The sequence below is a fragment of the Artemia franciscana genome, chromosome 9 (genome assembly GCF_032884065.1).
Source record: "Artemia franciscana chromosome 9, ASM3288406v1, whole genome shotgun sequence".
Classification (NCBI taxonomy): domain Eukaryota; kingdom Metazoa; phylum Arthropoda; class Branchiopoda; order Anostraca; family Artemiidae; genus Artemia; species Artemia franciscana.
In genome coordinates this window covers 42,164,335-42,185,047 of record NC_088871.1, presented here as the reverse complement: position 1 = coordinate 42,185,047, position 20,713 = coordinate 42,164,335, and the positions used below count along the sequence as shown (strand labels likewise).

Genomic DNA, 20,713 nt, shown 5'->3' with positions numbered 1-20,713 from the left:
CGAGGAAGTTGCTCAAAGAGTCTATGCCAACAGACTTGCGGCTGATAGAGAAAGTAAGAAAACAAAGCGTGCCGAGGAATCACAAGAACAGTATGAAAACAGGCTTGTGGCTGATAGAGAAAGTAAGAAAAGAAAGCGTGCCGAGGAATCACAAGAACAGCATGAAAACAGGCTTGCGGCTAAAGAACGCAAAACCGCGCAGTTAGATGAAAATCCACCTGGACAGCGAGAGTCAAAAGATATCAAAACTGAAAATGATAGCGATGACGATTGGGTTTGGGATTTTGACTTGGATAAGGTCATCAATGCCTACCAGATTTTAGTTAAAAAAAACAAAGCTTCGGCGATTGGTATTTCATAGTGACGCTGAAAAATAAAGAAGAAAAAGAAAATTGAAAAAAGGTAAAAAACTAAAAAGAAAAACACTCAAAGAGAAATTACAGACCGGGACACAAATGACGACCGGGACAGTGGGAATATAAATGACGACCGGGACACTCAAAGAGAAATTACAGACTGGGATACCGGGACACAAATGACGACCGGGACACAGAGAATATAAATCACGACCAGGGCACAGGGACACAACTAGAACAGGAACGCCAGGGGCAAAGGGGGATATATAAATGACGATGGGGACACAGGGAATGTTCGATTAGCAATCACCATCAACAAAGCTCAAGGGCAATCGTTAGAAAAATGCGGTATAGATCTGAATACGGATTGTTTTCCCATGGACAATTATTATGTTGCGTGTTCAAGAGTTGGTAAACCTGACAATCTATTGATATGGACAGACAATGTGACAGCAAAGAATTTTGTGTATTCGCAAGTTTTACGTTGTTAAATATATATATATATATATATATATATATATATATATATATATATATATATATATATCTATATCTACAGGTGGGACATAGGGACACAACTACAATGGCGCGTAACAACTTACGCGTTCGGGGGGGGGGGGGGGGCTTGGGGGGTGCGAAGCACCCCCACCAACTATGTGTTGGGGTGGCGCGAAGCGTTACCCCAACAGCTAGTATATATATATATATATATATATATATATATATATATATATATATATATATATATATATATATATAGCAAAAAGAGAAATCATCAATGCAACAGCACAAACACAAAAAAAGAAGAAGAAAGGAGATAGAAGGAGAAAGTGAAAACTGTTTTTCTAAATTAGTGATTAATACAGATCAACACTTGAATGAGCCCTTAACCCTACTCATCCATACAACCACACAGGTCAAACAGCATAGCCATACACAATCAACCATAATGAAAAATCCATGGACAGGCAGTCATGTCGTCAATAAGTATAAGTCGTCAAGTACCAAACAATAAAAACAATAAAGACAAATAATTCAGAGGCAACAACCCAACACAAGGGCTCATAAGGAGTATATTATATATATATAGTTTGTGTGGGTGTTTCGCCCCCCCACTCCAAGCCCCCCCCCCCGCGCGTAAGTCCTTACGTGCCGTGCTAGTTACGCACCATTGTAGTTTTGTCCCTGTGTCCCACCTGTGAATATACATAGATATATATATGTTTTTAACTACGTAAAATTTGCTAATATACAATATTTTTCGCTGTCCCATTGTCTGTGCATATAAATAGATTGTCAGGTCCCATTGTCTGTGCATATAAATAGATTGTGAACTTGCAACATATAATTGTCCATGGGAAAACAATCCGTATTCAGATCTATACCGCATTTTTCTAATGATTGTCCTTGAGCTTTGTTGATGGTGATTTCTAATCGAATATTCCCTGTGTCCCCGTTGTCATTTATATATCCCCTTGTGCCCTTCTGGCGTCCCCGTTGTAGTTGTGTCCCTGTGTCCCGGTCATCATTTATATTCCCTGTGTCCTGGTCGTCATTCGTGTCCCGGTCTGTAATTCTCTTTGAGTGTCTCGGTCGTCATTAATATTCCTTGTGTTCTGATGTCTCGGTCTGTAACGTCTTAAAGTCAAAAGGTCTTCAATGGTTCTGGTGGTGCAGCCAGCTGAGGAATTTTAACTTTTCCTGAGGCGCAACACATTCCCATTGTTTCACTTGATCTGTAAGCCTGTTTTCACGTTGTTCTTGTGATTCATCGGCACGCTTTCTTTTGGCATTATCTCTTTGAGCCGAAAGCCTATTTTCTCGTTGTTCTTGTGATTCCTCGGCATGATTTTTTTCGGTAATTTTTCTTTGAGCCTCAAGCCTGACAATCTATTGATATGGACAGACAATGTGACAGCAAAGAAAGTTGTGTATTCGCAAGTTTTACGTTGTTAAATATATATCTATATATATAAAAATAAGTTGTCTGTCTGTCTGTGGATGTGTGGATGGATGTGTCAGGTGACGTCACCTGAAAAAACTGGATTAGGTGACGTCAAAACTGAAAAAACTAAAAAAAGGCAAAAACTACAAAAAAAAAACTAAAAACTAATAAAAAAAATAAAAAAGCTAAAAAACTAAAAAAACTATAAAGGTAAAAACCAATAAAAAACTAAAAAAAAAACTGAAAAAACTAAAAAAAGGCAAAAACTACAAAAAAAAACTAAAAACTAATAAAAAAAGTAAAAAAGCTAAAAAACTAAAAAAAATAAAAAAACTAAAAAAAGGTAAAAAACTAAAAAAAATAAAAAATAAAAAAAAACTAAAAAAAAGGAAAAAACTGAAAAATAAGCTAAAATAAAGGTAAAAACCAATAAAAAACTAAAAAGAAAAAAAGGAAAAAACTAATAAATGACGACACTCAAAGAGAAAGCGACCAGGACAAAAGGAATGTTCGATTAGCAATCAACAAAGCACCGGGACACAGGGAGTATAAATGACGACCAGGACATAAGTAAAAAAAAAAACTATCTATATATATAAAAATAAGTTGTCAAACTAAAAAAAGGCAAAAACTACAAAAAAAACTAAAAACTAATAAAAAAGCTAAAAAACTAAAAAAACTAAAAAAAAGGCAAAAACTACAAAAAAAACTAAAAACTAATAAAAAAAATAAAAAAGCTAAAAAACTAAAAAAACTAAAAAAACTAAAAAAAGGTAAAAAACTAAAAAAACTAAAAACTAAAAAAAACTAAAAAAAAGGAAAAAACTGAAAAATAAGCTAAAATAAAGGTAAAAACCAATAAAAAACTAAAAAAAAACTGAAAAAACTAAAAAAAGGCAAAAACTACAAAAAAACTAAAAACTAGTAAAAAAAGTAAAAAAGCTAAAAAACTAAAAAAACTAAAAAAACTAAAAAAACTAAAAAAAAGGTAAAAAACTAAAAAAAATAAAAAATAAAAAAAACTAAAAAAAAAGGAAAAAACTGAAAAATAAGCTAACATAAAGGTAAAAACCAATAAAAACTAAAAAGAAAAAAAGGAAAAAACTAAAAAAAAATTTTCATCTAAAAAACTAAAAAAAACTAAAAAAGGTAAAAACTAAAAGAACTAAAAAAGAAAAAAATAAATGACGACACTCAAAGAGAAAGCGACCAGGACAAAAGGAATGTTCGATTAGCAATCAACAAAGCACCGGGACATAGGGAGTATAAATGACGACCAGGACATAAGTAAAAAAAAAATTAACAAAACTAAAAAGAAGGTAAAAACTACAAAAAAACTAAAAAGAAAAAAAAAACTAAAAACTAATAAAAAAACTAAAAAATCTAAAAATCTAAATAAACTAAAAAAGAAAAAAAGGAAAAAAATAAAGGAGAAAAACAAAACTAAAAAACGAATGTATATACAGACCGGTACACCGGGATACAAATGACGACCGGGACACAGGGAATATAAATGACGACCGGGACACAGGGACACAACTACAACGGGGACACCGGGGGAAACAGGGGGATATAAATGACGACCGGGACAAAAAAACTAAAAAGAAAAAAAAACTAAAAACTAATAAAAAAACTAAAAAATCTAAAAATCTAAATAAGCTAAAAAAGAAAAAAAAAGGAAAAAAATAAAGGAGAAAAACAAAACTAAAAAACGAATGTATATACAGACCGGGACACCGGGATACAAATGACGACCGGGACACAGGGAATATAAATGACGACCGGGACACAGGGACACAACTACAACGGGGACACCGGAGGAAACAGGGGGATGTAAATGACGACCGGGACACCGGGACAGGGAATGGTCGATTAGCAATCACCATCAACAAAGCTCAAGGGCAATCATTAGAATCATGAGGTATAGATCTGAATACAGATTGTTTTCCCATGGACCATTATATGTTGCATGTTCAAGAGTCGGTAAACCTGACAATCTATTTATATGCAAAGACAATGGGACAGCAAAGAATGTTGTATATTCGCAAGTTTTACGTAGTTAAAACCATATATATATATATCTATCTATATTCACAGGTGGGACATAGGGACACAACTACAATGGCGCGTAACTATTATGGCGCGTAACGACTTACGCGCGCGGGGGGGCTTGGGGGGGGGCGCGAAGCGCCCCCACCAACTAGGTGTTGGGGTGGCGCGAAGCGCCACCCCAACAGCTAGTATATATATATATATATATATATATATATATATATATATATATATATATATATATATATATATATATATATATATATCTATCTATCTATATCTACAGGTGGGACATAGGGACACAACTACAATGGCGCGTAACAACTTACGCGTTCGGGGGGGGGCTTGGGGGGTGCGAAGCACCCCCACCAACTATGTGTTGGGGTGGCGTGAAGCGTCACCCCAACAGCTAGTATATATATATATATATATATATATATATATATATATATATATATATATATGTGTATATATATATATATATATATATATATATATATATATATATATAGCGAAAAGAGAAATCATCAATGCAACAGCACAAACACAAAAAAAGAAGAAGAAAGGAGATAGAAGGAGGAAGTGAAAACTGTTTTTCTAAATTAGTGATTAATACAGATCAACACTTGAATGAGCCCTTAACCCTACTCATCCATACAAGCACACAGGTCAAACAGCATAGCCATACACAATCAACCATAATGAAAAATCCATGGACAGGCAGTCATGTCGTCAATAAGTATAAGTCGTCAAGTACCAAACAATAAAAACAATAAAGACAAATAATTCAGAGGCAACAACCCAACACAAGGGCTCATAAGGAGAATATTATATATATATAGTTTGTGTGGGTGTTTCATTTATATATCCCCTTGTGCCCTTCTGGCGTCCCCGTTGTAGTTGTGTCCCTGTGTCCCGGTCATCATTTATATTTCCCTGTGTCCTGGTCGTCATTTGTGTCCCGGTCTTTAATTCTCTTTGAGTGTCTCGGTCGTCATTAATATTCCTTGTGTTCTGATGTCTCGGTCTGTAACGTCTTAAAGTCATAAGGTCTTCAATGGTTCTGGTGGTGCAGCCAGCTGAGGAATTTTAACTTTTCCTGAGGCGCAACACATTCCCATTGTTTCACTTGAGCTGTAAGCCTGTTTTCACGTTGTTCTTGTGATTCATCGGTACGCTTTCTTTTGGAATTATCTCTTTGAGCCGAAAGCCTATTTTCTCGTTGTTCTTGTGATTCCTCGGCATGATTTTTTTCGGTAATTTTTCTTTGAGCCTCAAGCCTGTTTTCAAGTTGTTCTTGTGATTCCTCGTATTTGTTTGTACATGCGACAATAGATCAATTGTGTTGTAACTTTGTTCACGATCCCATTCTACACATGTAGAAATAGAAGCAGTACGATTAGGTGAAGGCATTAACAAATGCTTGAGAAGTTTGTTTGCAATAGATAAGCACAAATCTTCAATCATAACTAAAGTGCAGTTATAAATTTCTGTTGTAAAGTCCAATTTCATATCTGACCTTTCTAGCCGTATTTGGTGGAGTATATTCTCGGCCATTTGCGATTTGTATTTCTCCCATAACTCTGTAGGAGATGAAGGAGAACAACTTTTGCCGGAAGACACGGTCTATAGGCATAATATTTCTTTGCGCTGCATTTCTTATCCATTTCTTTGTTAGTGGCTGGATTTATCAATTTAATCTTAAAGTGATAGCCGTCGGCTCCATCCCAAGAAATGATAGGATATTGTAGGGCATCGTAGCATCGATGAGTTTAAGCAATTCTTGTCAACTGATTGTTTCGCCTATAAAGAATATTATCTCGAGGTAAGAACTGATCACCGACCATAACGATTGCCACTTCGTTGATAGTTGCGTATCAGTAGGCATCAATTCGATTGCTGTTTTGAACAGAAGCACTAAATTATTATTTTTGTGGAAAAGATGTTGCAACTGGGAAACGATAGTCCTTTCGACGTCGTTTTTCTATCATCGGTATCACTTTCAAGTTGTTTGGTTTGTTTTACCTTGGCTTGTCTTTCGTCATTATGAAATACATATCGCCGAACCTTTGTTTTTTTAACTAAAATCTGTTAGGCATTGATGTCCTTATCCAAGTCAAAATCCCAAACCCAATCATCATTGCTATCATTATCAGTTTTGATACGTTTTGACTCTCGCTGTCCAGGTTGATTTTCATCTAACTGCGCAGTTTTGCGTTCTTTAACCGCAAGCCTTTTGGCATTAACTCGTTGAGCAGCTTCCTCGGCTGTTTCTTCTGCCATTGTAGCATTTATACTATATTTTTTCTTTGAATTAACTCTTTGAGCAGCTTCCTTTGCTGTTTCTTCTGTAATTTTAAGATCTATATTAAAAATTTCTCTTTGAAAGGCACTCTTATAAACTTATAAAGACGTCATATACAAAGCCTTTGACGTCTTAACAAACATGACGTCAGTCGACAAACAACTTCATGACGGCATAATGCTGAATCCCTATAATGATGTCAGTCGACAAACATGACGACAGTCGACACACAGACATGACGTCAGTCAGCACACAAACAAACAACTTATTTTTGCATAGATATATATATATATATATATATATATATATAAATTTTTTGTTGTCCTTGTCTAATATTCTTTCAGGGTTTGCAAGACGTAAGAAAGATTCAAAAACGATTGCTGCAACAGAGATGCTGTTTAAGCTTAGGAGTTCGCCAAGTCTTTTCTTTTCTAGTACTGGTAGGTGAAAGGAGTTTAATCTACATCTTCAAATTAAATATCAGGTCTAATATCAGCTTGCATAGCGTTCGTTAAAAAATTTATAATTTATTTTGAAACTTAGGTGAAGAATAGCTTTATATTAAGCCCTAAAAAGCTCTTTCAAACACACAAATTTTTGGCGCAGACAAATTAGTCAGATCAATATTCCCTATTGGCCTGAATGGTACACAAGTTGTTATCCTCAAAAGACAAGCTATATATTTTTTTTTATTAAAATAATATACTAAGGGTTAAATAAATAAAAATCCTTAAAATAGAGTATTTAAAAGACCAGTGTAAAAATTAAGAGAAAAAAGGGCTTAATTTAAATAATACAATGGAACAAAGGCACAATAAACAAAAACAATACTTTAAATAATAAGAACAAATTCAAATATTTTGGCTCTGCATCTGGGAGTCTTTTTCAAATGAAAATACAATAACCTTAAGGGCAAAGAAGCAATATTTTTCAAATAAAACCATCTATAAGAAACGACAACTAACAAGCAAGAGAGAGAAAAAAGAACAAAATAACAACAAAAAATAAATGAATAAATATAACTTACATTTTAAGCACTTCGAGAACTACAATTACTCACAAGACAAACGAATATCTATAATACGCGGATATATCACCTCTTTATAGTCATAAGGACAAATGAGATCTACTAGAATTGAAGACTATTTTTATTCGAAAAAAAGTCACAAAATCCCAAGTCATCACCTCTGATAAAATTTAATAGCTTAAATTCATTTGAACTATTTATGGCAACAGGGCAAAAAAAACTTATACATTAAGTGAACTCTATTAAATTAAAAAAAAAATTACCATTTAAAAATGTTTTAGGCTATTCATTTCATTTCTTGCCATTATGAGAGTGCTTAGAAATATTCTGTAAATATTCTCATTGCAGTTAGTGTTAGTGTGTTCAACTTTGGTAAAGTTGCATACGTCATATATACTAAAAACAATACGATTCCTCTTAGGGGGAGATGTAATTTATTCTCTTGAACTTTTTTCATAAAAATGTTGTTACTCAACTGATATATTTTTTGGTCAAAATTAAGGTCTTTACCGAGTTTCCTCAAACATTTAGATCGTTTTTTGCCAGAAAATTACAGGCTGCGAATCATCCAAAAAAGAGCAGCTGTTTTTGAGATAAATACATGAATGCATACACTATTGATGCTTGTTTAAAGGAATAAGATATGTTATCAGAGAAAAATTCATCAAGAGTCTTAATAAGTGACGTTATATACTATTTTCTTTTTTTCTCTATTTTTCCCCCACTGAAACCACTCATCAGTATAAGTATCTTCCAGGGAACTAGTTAATTGTCTCGTCTAAGTATATTTTTTTCTCTTTTCCTTTTACCACTTTTTTAAGATTCCGTTGTCGAATTACCCTTAGTCTATAAATTACCCGTACTATCTGAATTACCCTTACTCCATGCATAACAACCTTAGTTCTGCTTTAGGATGAATGGATGATAGACTATCTAACAACTAATGAAACTAAATACTTTATATACAATTATGAAAAAGGCTTATACCAGATTTACCTCTCACTCAGTCTATCTGTCTTGGCTTATTTTTCAATTAATTTTTCAATTACCTTCAATTGAATTACATTTAATGCCTCTCAACTTTTTCGTCACAGTCCACAAGCTTGATTTTATTTCATTATATTAAAAAAAAATCCCGCTTAATTATGGTCTGTAACTAGACGTTATTTGTTTTTTCTCTGCTATCTCCCTTCAGAACCGATAATCTTTTAAAAGAATCTTACGAGAACACGTTTTAACTGTCTAATCTAAATATATGTTTTCTCTCTTTTCCTTTAACCAGTCTTTTTTAAGATCCCGTTGCTGAACTAGTTAAAAAAGCGTTGGATAGTGGCTTCCATGAACCAGAATATGTGTCTACTCAAAATCATGACATGGGTGGAAATCATTGGTGGAAAACGACATGCAAAATTGGTGAAGATATGTGTACTTCAGGTATTATTTATGAACTTCTTTTTTTTTAAGAATAAAGTAACATTACCTTATCTTACCTAATAAAAAGTATATTTATCAGGTTTCAGTAATTTTTGGAAGAAAGTGACACTACACTAAAAACAGCTTTGGGTTAAAATAGGTCTTGGGTGGAGTATGTCAATCTATTTTTTTTTTTTTCATTTTTTTTACAGCTATTTGAAGTCCTTTTTCTTCTTGGAGCTCTTATAGAATCTGTAGCTTATTTTTGTTAGAGAGAAAGAATTCTATTTCCGGAGTCACATTACTGACAAATAAATGAGCTATTCAACAAAATATATATCTAGAAAATACTTCTTCAGAAAGAAGTAGCTGCCAAACTCATTATATTAATTAATTAAAATTAAAATATATTAGAAATTGTAATTGATGCCGATTATCCGTTCTTTTTAATTAATGTTAAAACCTGTTATACTGGGATTGCTGTTTACACAAGAGCTCTTTTTTTGCAAATTCCTTTCATTATCTTATTTACAAATTCCTTTCATTATCAAACAAAAATGTAGTTTCTTAAGAAAAGTAAGTATGCTGTTGAGTAACTTGCTTTAAAGTATTTTCTGATCATATAATTGGATCAGGGAACTACTCAGATAATATAGATAAAATATAAAAATGAAATATCTTATATCTTTTGGGATAACCTTAGCTGACAACATAACCAGAAACTAAGTTTTCGTATAATTTTCTTTTTTATTTCGAAACTGAAGTTTTTAGGGCGATTTCACATTTTAAAATTTTCAAACTAGAATAATTAGATAAATTTGACTCCTCTTTTCTCCACAAAAACTTAAACATATACAGTCTTTTGATTCTGAAATAAAACTACAGCTTCATAGAAAAGCCAAATTTTTATTAGACTGTTCGACTTCATATTTTTATTATCCCATTTTTGGGATATTTTTTTAACTGTATTTCTTTAACCGCATATACAAAGCCTTATATACTTATGATGACGTCATATGCGGACAAACACACAAACATACAACTTATATATATATATATATATATATATACTAGCTGTTGGGGTGGCGCTTCGCGCCACCCCAACACCTAGTTGGTGGGGCGCTTCGCGCCCCCCCGCGCGCGTAAGTCGTTACGCGCCATATTAGTTACGCGCCATTGTAGTTGTGTCCCTGTGTCCCACCTGTGAATATAGATAGATTTATATATGTGTTTCAAACTACGTAAAAATTGCGAATATACAACATTTTTGGCTTTCCCACTACTGGGAGCTATCCGTTTCCAATTGCCAGCAATTGATCTGAAAATGTTTGACCAGAGTCATCGTTTTGCAATCGGTCACGTATATTTGTAGTTAATTTTAATATTTTTACGTGTGCCCATAAATTAGAATTTTTCAGGCAAGCATTCATTTCGTCTGCAGGAGTTAAACTACGTAAAAATTGCGAATTTACAACATTCTTGGCTTTCCCATTGTCTGTGCATATACAAAGCCTTATGTACTAATAATGACGTCATATGCAAACGCTCTTTTTACAAACAAACAAACATGCATACTTAACCGCTTCATTTGGTTCCAAAACTGTGTCGATTGACTTGTAAAGGACTGCCTGGTCTCGAATCTTGGTCAAAACAATATTGTTGATTTCGTGGACGTCTATATTTTTGGGTGCGAGAATCGCTCTTTCACTTAGCCATTTATTATTTTTATAATTTCTTAGAATATTCGGAAATATTTTTTCAATCAATTCATTTTTGGACGTCACTAAATTACAGAAATCAGCAGGTAGTTGTATACGTCCTGAAATTGAGTATCGTATCATAAATGTCTTTTTGTTCCGACGTTAACTTGGAAATGTTATTTTGTACATACGACAATAGATCACTCGTACTGTAACGCTGTTTTCACGCTGTTGTTGTGAATCCTCGGCACGCTTTCTTTTCATACTTTCTCTATTAGCCGCAAGCCCTTTGCCATAGACTCTTTGAGCAGCTTCCTCGTCTGTTGCCATTGTAGGTTCTTCTGTCATTTTAAAATTAAAATTTCTCTTTGAATGGCCTTCTTATGTACTTATAATGATGTCATATACAAAGCCTCGTCATAACAAACATGACGTCAGTCGACAAAAAAACTACATGACGACATACAACTCAATCCTTTAAATGACGTCAGTCGACAAACAAAAATGACGTCAGTCAACAGACAAACAAACAACTTATTTTTATATATGTTGAAGATATATATATATATATATATATATATATATATATATATATATATATATATATATATATATATATATATATATATATATATATATATATATATATACATATATATATATATATATATATATATATATATATATATACATATATATATATATATATATATATATATATATATATATATATATATATATATATATATATATATATATATATTTCCAATTTGTTTCTTTTGCTTGTCTAATATACTTTCAGGTTGTACAAGACGTGAGAAAGATTCAAAAACAATTGCTGCAACAGAAATGCTGGATAAGCTTAAGAATTCACCAAGTCTTTTCATTTCTAGTACTGGTAGGTGAAAGGAGTTTGATCTACATCTTCAAATTAAATATCAGGTCCATTATCAGCTTACATAAAAGTCGTTAAAAAATTCATAACTTGTTTTGAAACTTAGGTGAAGACAAGCTATATATTTTTCTATTAAAATAATATACTATGGGTTAAATAAATAAAAAATCCTTAAAGTATAGTATTTAAAAACCAGTGTAAAAATTAAAGACAAAATTAAAATTTAAAGGCCTTAATTTAAATAATACAATGGAACGAAAACACAATAATCGAAAACAATACTTTAAATAATAAAAAAAATTGAAACATTCCGGCTCTGCATCCGGGAGTCTTCGTCAACCGAATAAGCAATAACTTTACGGTCAAAGAGACAATATTTTTCAAATAAAACCATCTATAAGAAACGACAACTAACACACAAGAGAGAGAGAAAAAACAAAAATAAACAAATAAATATAACTTAATTTTAAGCATTTCTAGAACTACAATTACTGACAAGACAAACGAAAGTCTATAATTCACAACGGATATATCACCTCCTTATAGTCATATGGACAAATGAGATCTATTAAAATTGAAGCCTATTTTTATTCTTAAAAAAAGTCACGAAATCCCAGGGCATCACCTCTGATTAGATTTAATAGCTTAAAATCATTTGAACTATTTATGGCAACAGGTAAAAAAAAACATATGCATTATATATTAAGTGGACTTTATTAAATCTTTAAAAAAAAATTTAATGACCATTTAAAAATGATCTAGGCTATTCATTTGATTTCTAGAAGTTATGACAGTGCTTAGAAATATTCTTTAAATATGCTCATTGTAGTTAGTATTTTATATTTAGCTATGTTCCTTTGGTAAAGTTACATACGTCATAAATACTAAAAACAATACGATTCCTCTTTGGGGGGGGGGATGTAATTCATTCTCTTGAACTTTTTCTTATAAAAATGTCGTCACTCAAGTGATTTCTTTTTTTTTCAAAATTAAGGTTCTTAACGAATTTCCTCAAACTCGTTACTTATATAGATCATATTTTAGGCCAGAAAAATACAGGCTGCAAATTTTCCAAAAAAACACATCTTTTTTTTAGATAAATACATGAATGCATACACTATTGTTGCTTGTTTAAAGGAATAAGATATGTTATCAGAGAAAAATTCATCAAGAACCTTAATAAGTGACGTTATATTATGAGCAGATTTCAAGAGCATAAATACGTCACACTTCCCTCAAAAGTGTTTGTATCGTTTTTAATATCTATGAATCATGCAAAATTAAGCAAGAAACATAACTAAATATGAAATACTAAGTGTAATGAGTTTAATTACAAAAAGTGCTTTTATGCGTTTCATAAGACATAGAAGACATAAAAAAAAATGATTTAACAGTTGCTTGAAATGAACAAACTGGACCATCAAATGAAACGAGATCAAGAGGACAACCTAAGAAAGTTAAAGTTACAATGAGTGAAAATGAATAACCTAGACAATCAAATGTGAAAAGATCAATCCAATCACCTAAGCCAAAGGGCATTGAAAAAGTAGCTGAAATAGTGATAAACGAAAATTAAGAACAAAGAAATTTTTGGTTAATATACTTGCAAAAACGAAAATTACAATGAGTCAAAACAAAAGTGAAGAAAAAGAAATAGGCGATTACGAGACATGTGTCAATGAGAATCAGAACGAATCAAAAATGAAATTAAAGAAAAAAGAAGGCGTTTCAAGCAATTTTATAGTACCTAGAAGACAAAACCATAAATTAACAGCTGCTCAAAATGAACAAACTTAACCATCAAAGGAGAAAAGATCAAGAGAGAAAATATTTGAAGTAGTGGTAAACACGAAAATGAAGAATAAGCAAATATGTGGTTAGAATACTTGTGAAAATGACTAATACAAAGAGTCAAAAACGGAATTGAAGAACAAAAAAAATACGTGATTAAAAGATAAGCAACATCAAGAATTAAACTCATGGACATAATTTTCCTTCTGATGCCAACCCTCCTTTGATAACCTGTTTCCGATTAACATGCTTAGATGTAGCCAGAAAACAATGAAGGAGCTGTATACGGTGTTTCATAAGTTGGAAAATGGCACTGTGTCAAAATCTTGGCCACTCATTTCGCCCACTCTGTTAGAAAAAAAAATTGTAAAATTACTTGTTTGACTTTGACAACCCTTTTCACGTGTAAAAATTTAAACGTTAATAATCTGTTGAATCTCAAAGACACCATCTACAAAAGAAATCTACGGTGTCTTAAATCGCTTAGAAGCTAAAAAAGAGTTTAGAAGCTTACTAAATTTAGAATTTTATCTGTCGAGTTAAGATGCTCAATGCTGTTGGTGAGCCCGACCAATGTAAAACTTTCCACAAGAACATGAAATACTTTAAACGCCGCTACCCAAGTTTTTACGAATCATCCATCCCTGAATTTATAAAACTGCTAAATAGTCTAATTGACTGAAAGTATGTATCAATATCATAATATTCAGTATACAAATATAACAGATAGCGTAAAATCTGTCTAAGTTTTTGACCTAGACCACGTATATAAGGTAAAGCAACATAACTTTTTGCTAAATTCAATTTCAAAGACTGTGAAAATGCATGTATTGGATTATTGTGTTTAATATGTCTATTTTCTATGATTTCATTTGAACTTAATTGGATAAGCATTACAAAATCAAATGTCATTTAAATACAATAGTTCTAAATCTTGATGTTTTTTAGAACCAATTCTATATACCCTGTCAACTAATGCACAACTCCTCTTTGCACTTTAACTAGATAGCACGACTGAAAATATAGATATCTGTTGCTGTGTGTAGTTTTTTCCTTGTATTAAGAACAGCTAAAGGTTATCTCCTTTAATTAAGAAAATGTCAGGAAATGGAAGCTTGTTATTTTCTTCACACTCACCTGTATATTTATCGTTTTTATCAAAGCCATATAAATGTTCAAGAAAAATATTGAGGGATTCAAATCCATGCTTAAATATAAAATACGTAATCCATGAACAAAATTAACTCTCTAATGCAGAGGTAAAAATAGCATTCATTAACCAAAGTAACCAATTTCATTATTAACATCAACATCAATGCCCACCAAGATTACATCCTGTAACAAATCGAAATGTTTTTGTATTTTATTTTTTTATATATGTTCGTAAGGTGAATACTACAGGGAAAAATTCACAGAGATGGAGGGGGGTACAGGATTTCTTTTATTATTGGAAAAACTGTCGGAAATTCAATAAGAAAAAGCATATTTTTCCAACTAAAAGTAATGAGTTGAAAATTTGGCTTAAAGTTGCAATTCTTAATGAAAGACGGTTCAAGCACAATATGCCTTTCAACTGAATGGGAAGTATTTTTATAGTGTTGTAAGACTTTAGGTTAAGGAACCAGGGTTGAGGAAGGCATAGTTAATCTCATATACGGAATATTGTTTGTTCCTTTTAGTTTCTATTGTTGCTTCATACTTTCAGCTAATATTATTTTTTAATTATGGAACAGCTCAAGCAGAAAAATTTCCTCAGAACCAATCTGATGTTTTAGGGTTGGTCTATTTACCTTTATCCTAAAGCATCACAAAGATTTTGTAACTGCGTAAGTCCGTGTTCTGGCCCAAATTTAAAAATGTAAACTCAAATCAGAAAAAACTTAGGCAGAAAAAGGAATCCTTAATCTTGAGCCAAAAGAAGTTATTCATAGCATTCAATTTTATTCAAACCCTCCTATTTTATTACTTATTTTTTACATATTTTTTTACTTACCTATTTTATTCACTTATTATTTTATTACTCATTTCATTACTTGCCTATTTTATTCATTTATTATTTTACTATTTTATTACTTATTTCATTATTTACTTATTTTATTCACTAGTTATTTTATTACTTAATTTACTACTTACTTATTTTATTCACTTATTATTTTATTACTTATTTTATTACTTACTTATTTTATTCACTTATTATTTTATTTCTAATTTTATTACTTATTTTATTACTTACTTATTTTATTCCAACCCTCTGTCTTACTTAAATACTAACAAAAGCATTTAAGAAGTATTTTGAAACAATTTAGAGAAACATATTAGAGGCATTTTTAATACTTAAACAAGCATTTAAATTATAATTCAGCAATGACTGGAGACTATTTTTAAATAAATAGTTCAAGACTATAGACTAGTCACATCCATAAGACTTGTCCAAAAAACAAATTTGATTCATATTTTATGTCTAACTATGTTGAACGCAACTATTAAAAATTATAATATTACATCGCATTTTTTTCAAATACTAGCTGTTGGTGTGGCGCTTTGCGCCACACCAACATCTAGTTGGTGGGAGCGCTTCGCGCCCCCCAAGCCCCCGCGCGCGCAAATCGTTAGGCGCCATATTAGTTATGCGCCATTGTAGTTTTGTCACTGTGTCCCTCCTGTGAATGTAGGTAGATATATATATATATATATATATATATTTATATATATATATATATATATATATATATATATATATATTTATATATATATATATATATATATATATATATATATATATATATATATATATATATATATATATATATATATATATATATATATATATATATATATATATATATATATATATATATATATATATATATATATATATATATATATATATATATATATATATATATATATATATATATATATATATATATATATATATATATATATATATATATATGTTTTTAACAACGTAAAACTTGCAAATATACAACATTCTTCGCTGTCCCATTGTCTGTGCATATAAATAGATTGTCAGTTTTACCGACTCTTGAACATGGAACATATAATTGTCCATGGGAAAACAGTCCGTATTCAGATCTATACCGCATTTTTCAAATGATTGCCCTTGAGCCTTATTCATAGTGATTGCTAATCGAATATTCCCTGTGTCCGTCGTCATTTATATATCCCCCCTAAGCCCTTCCGGCGTCCCCGTTGTAGTCGTGTCCCGTCATCCCGGTCGTCATTTGTGTCCCAGTGTCTCGGTCTGTAATTTTTCTTTGAGTGTCCCGGTCGTCATTTATATTCCCTGTGTCCCGGTCGTTATTTGTGTCCCGGTGTCCCGGTCTGTAATTTCTCTTTGAATGTCCCGGTCGTCATTTATATTCCTTGTTTCCTGGTGTCCTGGTCGTCATTTGTGTCCCAGTTTCCCAGTCTGTAACGTCATAAAGTCTTCAATGGCTCTATTGGTGCAGCCAGTTTAACTTTTCCTGAGGTGCAACACATTCCCATTGTTTCACCATTAAATTTCAAGGCCTTGTAATAGGGACAAATGTTAGACATAGTCCCGATTTGAACACATCTACTCAAGCTAGAATCAACGACTGGGCTGTACCTGAATGCCAGGCGAAAATTTTCAGGTTTCTCTTGTGATTCCGCGGCACGCTTGCTTTTGGTGATTTCTCTTTGAGACAAGCCTGTTTTTACGCTGTTGTTGTGATTCCTCGGCACACTTTCTTTTCATAATTTCTCTATTAGCCGTGATTCCTCGGCACACTTTTTTTTGGTGATTTCTCTTTGAGACGCAAGCCTGTTTCCACGCTGTTGTTGTGATTCCTCGGCACGCTTTCTTTTCTTACTTTCTCTATTAGACGTAAGCCTTTTGGCATAAACCCTTTGAGCAGCTTCCTCGGCTGTTTCTTCTGCCATTGTAAGTTATTCTGTCATTTGGGCGCGAAGCCTGTTTTCACGCTGTTGCTGTGATTCCTCAACACGCTTTCTTTTCATACTTACTCTATTAGCCGCAAGCCTGTTTTCACCCTGTTGTTGTGATTCCTCGGCACGCTTTCTTTTCTTAATTTCTCTATTAGCCGCAAGCCTTTTGGCATGAACTCTTTGAGAAGCTTCCTCGGCTGTTTCTTCTGCCATTGTAGGTTCTTTTGTCATTTTAAGATCTATATTAAAATTTCTCTTTGAAAGGCCTTCTTATATACTTATAATGACGTCATATACAAAGTCTGACGTCATAAAAAACATGACGTCAGTTGACAAACAGCTTCATGACGGCAAAACGCTCAAACCTTATAATGACGTCAGTCAACAAACATGACGTCAGTCGACACACAAACATGACGTCAGTCGACACACAAACATGACGTCAGTCCACACACAAACAACTTATTTATATATATATATATATAGATATATTAGATACTAGCTGTTGGGGTGGCGCTTCGCGCCACCCCAACACCAAGTTAGTGAGGGCGCTTCGTGCCCCCCCCCAAGCCCCCCCGCGCGCGTAAGTCGTTACGCGCCATATTAGTTACGCGCCATTGTAGTTGTGTCCCTATTTCCCACCTGTGAATATAGATATATATATATATATATATATATATATATATATATATATATATATATATATATATATATATATATATGTTTTTAACTACGTAAAACTTGCGAATATACAACATTCTTTGCTGTCCCATTGTCTGTGCATATAAATAGATTGTCAGGTTTACCGACTCTTGAACATGCAACATATAATGGTCCATGGGAAAACAATCCGTATTCAGATCTATACCTCATGATTCTAATGATTGCCCTTGAACTTTGTTGATGGTGATTGCTAATCGACGATTCCCTGTGTCGCCGTCGTCATTTATATATCCCCCTGTGCCCCCCGGCGTCCCCGTTGTAGTTTTGTCCCTGTGTCCCGGTCGTCATTTATATTCCCTGTGTCCCGGTCGTCATTTGTGTCCCGGTGTCCCAGTCTGTGATTTCTCTTTGAGGGTCCCAGGCGTCACTTATATTCCTTGTTTCCCGTTGTCCAGGTCGTCATTTGTGTCCCGGTGTCCCGGTCTGTATATACATTTGTTTTTGAATTGGTCTTTTTTTTAGGTTTTAGTTTTTTACCTTTTTTTTAGTTTTCTTAGTTATACCTCATGATTCTAATGATTGCCCTTGAGCTTTGTTGATGGTGATTGCTAATTGAACATTTCCTGTGTCCCCGTCGTCATTTATATATCCCCCTGTGCCCTCCGGCATCCCCGTTGTAGTTGTGGCCCTGTGTCCCGGTCGTCATTTATATTCCCTGTGTCCCGGTCGTCATTTGTATCCCGGTGTTTCGGTCTGTATATACATTCGTTTTTGAAATAGTATATGATGAAATAAATTTTTGTATTTTTCGCCTTTTTTTTCTATTTAGTTTGTTTTTGGTTTTTACTTTATTTTTCTTTTTAGTTTTTTATTTTCATTTTTTTTTATTTTGTTTTTCTCCTTTATTTTTCATTTTTTTTCCTTTTTTTCTTTTTTTTCCTTTTTTATTTTTTTTTAGTTTTTTAGCTTTTATGGTTTTTTTATTAGTTTTTAGTTTTTTTTCTTTTTAGTTTTTTTGTAGTTTTTACCTTTTTTTTAGTTTTTTTTAGTTTTTTTTTACTTATGTCCTGGTCGTCATTTATACTCCCTGTGTCCTGGTCATCATTTTTGTCCCGGTGCTTTGTTGATGATGATTGCTAATCGAACATTCCTTGTGTCCCGGTCGCTTTCTCTTTGTGTGTCCCGGTCGTCATTTATATTCCCTATGTGCCGGTGTCCCGGTCGTCATTTTTGTCCCGATGTCCCGGTGTGTAATTTCGTCAGTCGAAAACATGACGTCAGTCAACACAGAAACATGACGTCACCTGACAGACAGACACACAGACAGACAACTTATTTATATATATATAGATATATTTCTTGCTGTTCTTGTGATTCCTCGGCACGCCTTCTTTTTTCACTTTCTCTTTTAGCAGCAAGTCTGCTTTCGCGTTGCTCTGGTAGTTCCTCGGCACGCTTTCTGTTCTTTCTTTCTCTAAACAGCAAGATTTCTTGCTGTTTTTGTGATTCCTCGGCACGCCTTCTTTTTTCACTTTCTCTTTTAGCAGCAAGTCTGCTTTCGCGTTGCTCTGGTAGTTCCTTGGCACGCTTTCTGTTCTTTCTTTCTCTATCAGCCTCAAGCCTGTTTCCTTGCTATTCTTTTGATTCCTCTGCACGCTTTCTTTTCTGACTTTTTCTATCAGAAGCAAGTTTTTTGGCATAGACTCTTTGAGCATCTTCATCGGCTTTTGCAATTGTAAGTTCATCAGTCATTTTAAACTTAAACATTAATAGATTTCTACGTGAACATATATGTCTTAAATATCTTTAATGACGTCACCGTCATAGCAAAAATGACGACAACTAGCTTCATGACGTCAGTCGACACAGAAACATGACGTCACCTGATCCACAGACAGACATCTTCATCGGCTTTTGCAATTGTAAGTTCATCAGTCATTTTAAACTTAAACATTAATAGATTTCTACGTGAACATATATGTCTTAAATATCTTTAATGACGTCACCGTCATAGCAAAAATGACGACAACTAGCTTCATGACGTCAGTCGACACAGAAACATGACGTCACCTGATCCACAGACAGACAACTTATTTTTATATATATAGACGATAGATATAAAAATAAGTTGTCTGTTTGTTATGTCTGTCGAGTGACGTCATGTCATCATGTCGTAATGAAGTTAGTTGTCGTCATGTTTGTTATGACGATAACGTCATTAAAGGTATTTAAGACATTCGTTCAAAGACAAATTTTTAATTCTAAGAAGATCGTGGTCGGAAAAATATTTAAATATAAAATGACTGAAGAACCTACAATGGCAACAGCCGGGGAAGCTGCTAAAAGAGTCTCTACCAAAAAACTTGCTGCTGATAGAGAAAGTAAGAAAAGAAAGCGTGCTGAGGAATCACAAGAACAGCAAGAAAACAGGCTTGCGGCTGATAAAGAAAGTCAGAACAGAAAGCGTGCCGAGGAATCACAAGAGCAACGTTGAAACAGGCTTGCGGATTCAAGAGATAATGCCAGATTAGGAATGTGCAATTTCTGTCAACGAAGGCGTGTCGAGGAACTACCAGAGCAACGTGAAACCAGACTTGCTGCTAAAAGAGAAAGTGAAAAAAGAAGGGGTGCCG

The 20,713-nt window shown here is 33.1% G+C and overlaps 2 protein-coding genes across 11 annotated transcripts in view; one reads left to right on the top strand and one right to left on the bottom strand.

The window, feature by feature from the left end:
- LOC136031433 (uncharacterized) overlaps positions 1 to 20,713 on the bottom strand; it is a 509,032-nt gene that overhangs the window by 252,040 nt on the left and 236,279 nt on the right. The gene's annotated exons all lie outside the window — the stretch shown is intronic.
- Positions 1 to 20,713, top strand: part of LOC136031431 (uncharacterized) — a 74,463-nt gene that overhangs the window by 37,042 nt on the left and 16,708 nt on the right. For 4 of the 6 annotated variants that reach the window (XM_065711004.1, XM_065711000.1, XM_065711005.1 and 1 more), the window contains 3 exons: positions 7,003 to 7,098; positions 8,979 to 9,119; positions 11,601 to 11,696. In XM_065711004.1, coding sequence (XP_065567076.1) covers positions 7,003 to 7,098; positions 8,979 to 9,119; positions 11,601 to 11,696 — 333 coding nt within the window. The remainder of the gene's footprint in view (positions 1 to 7,002; positions 7,099 to 8,978; positions 9,120 to 11,600; positions 11,697 to 20,713) is intronic. The other 2 variants (XM_065711001.1, XM_065711003.1) reach the window with 2 other exon arrangements.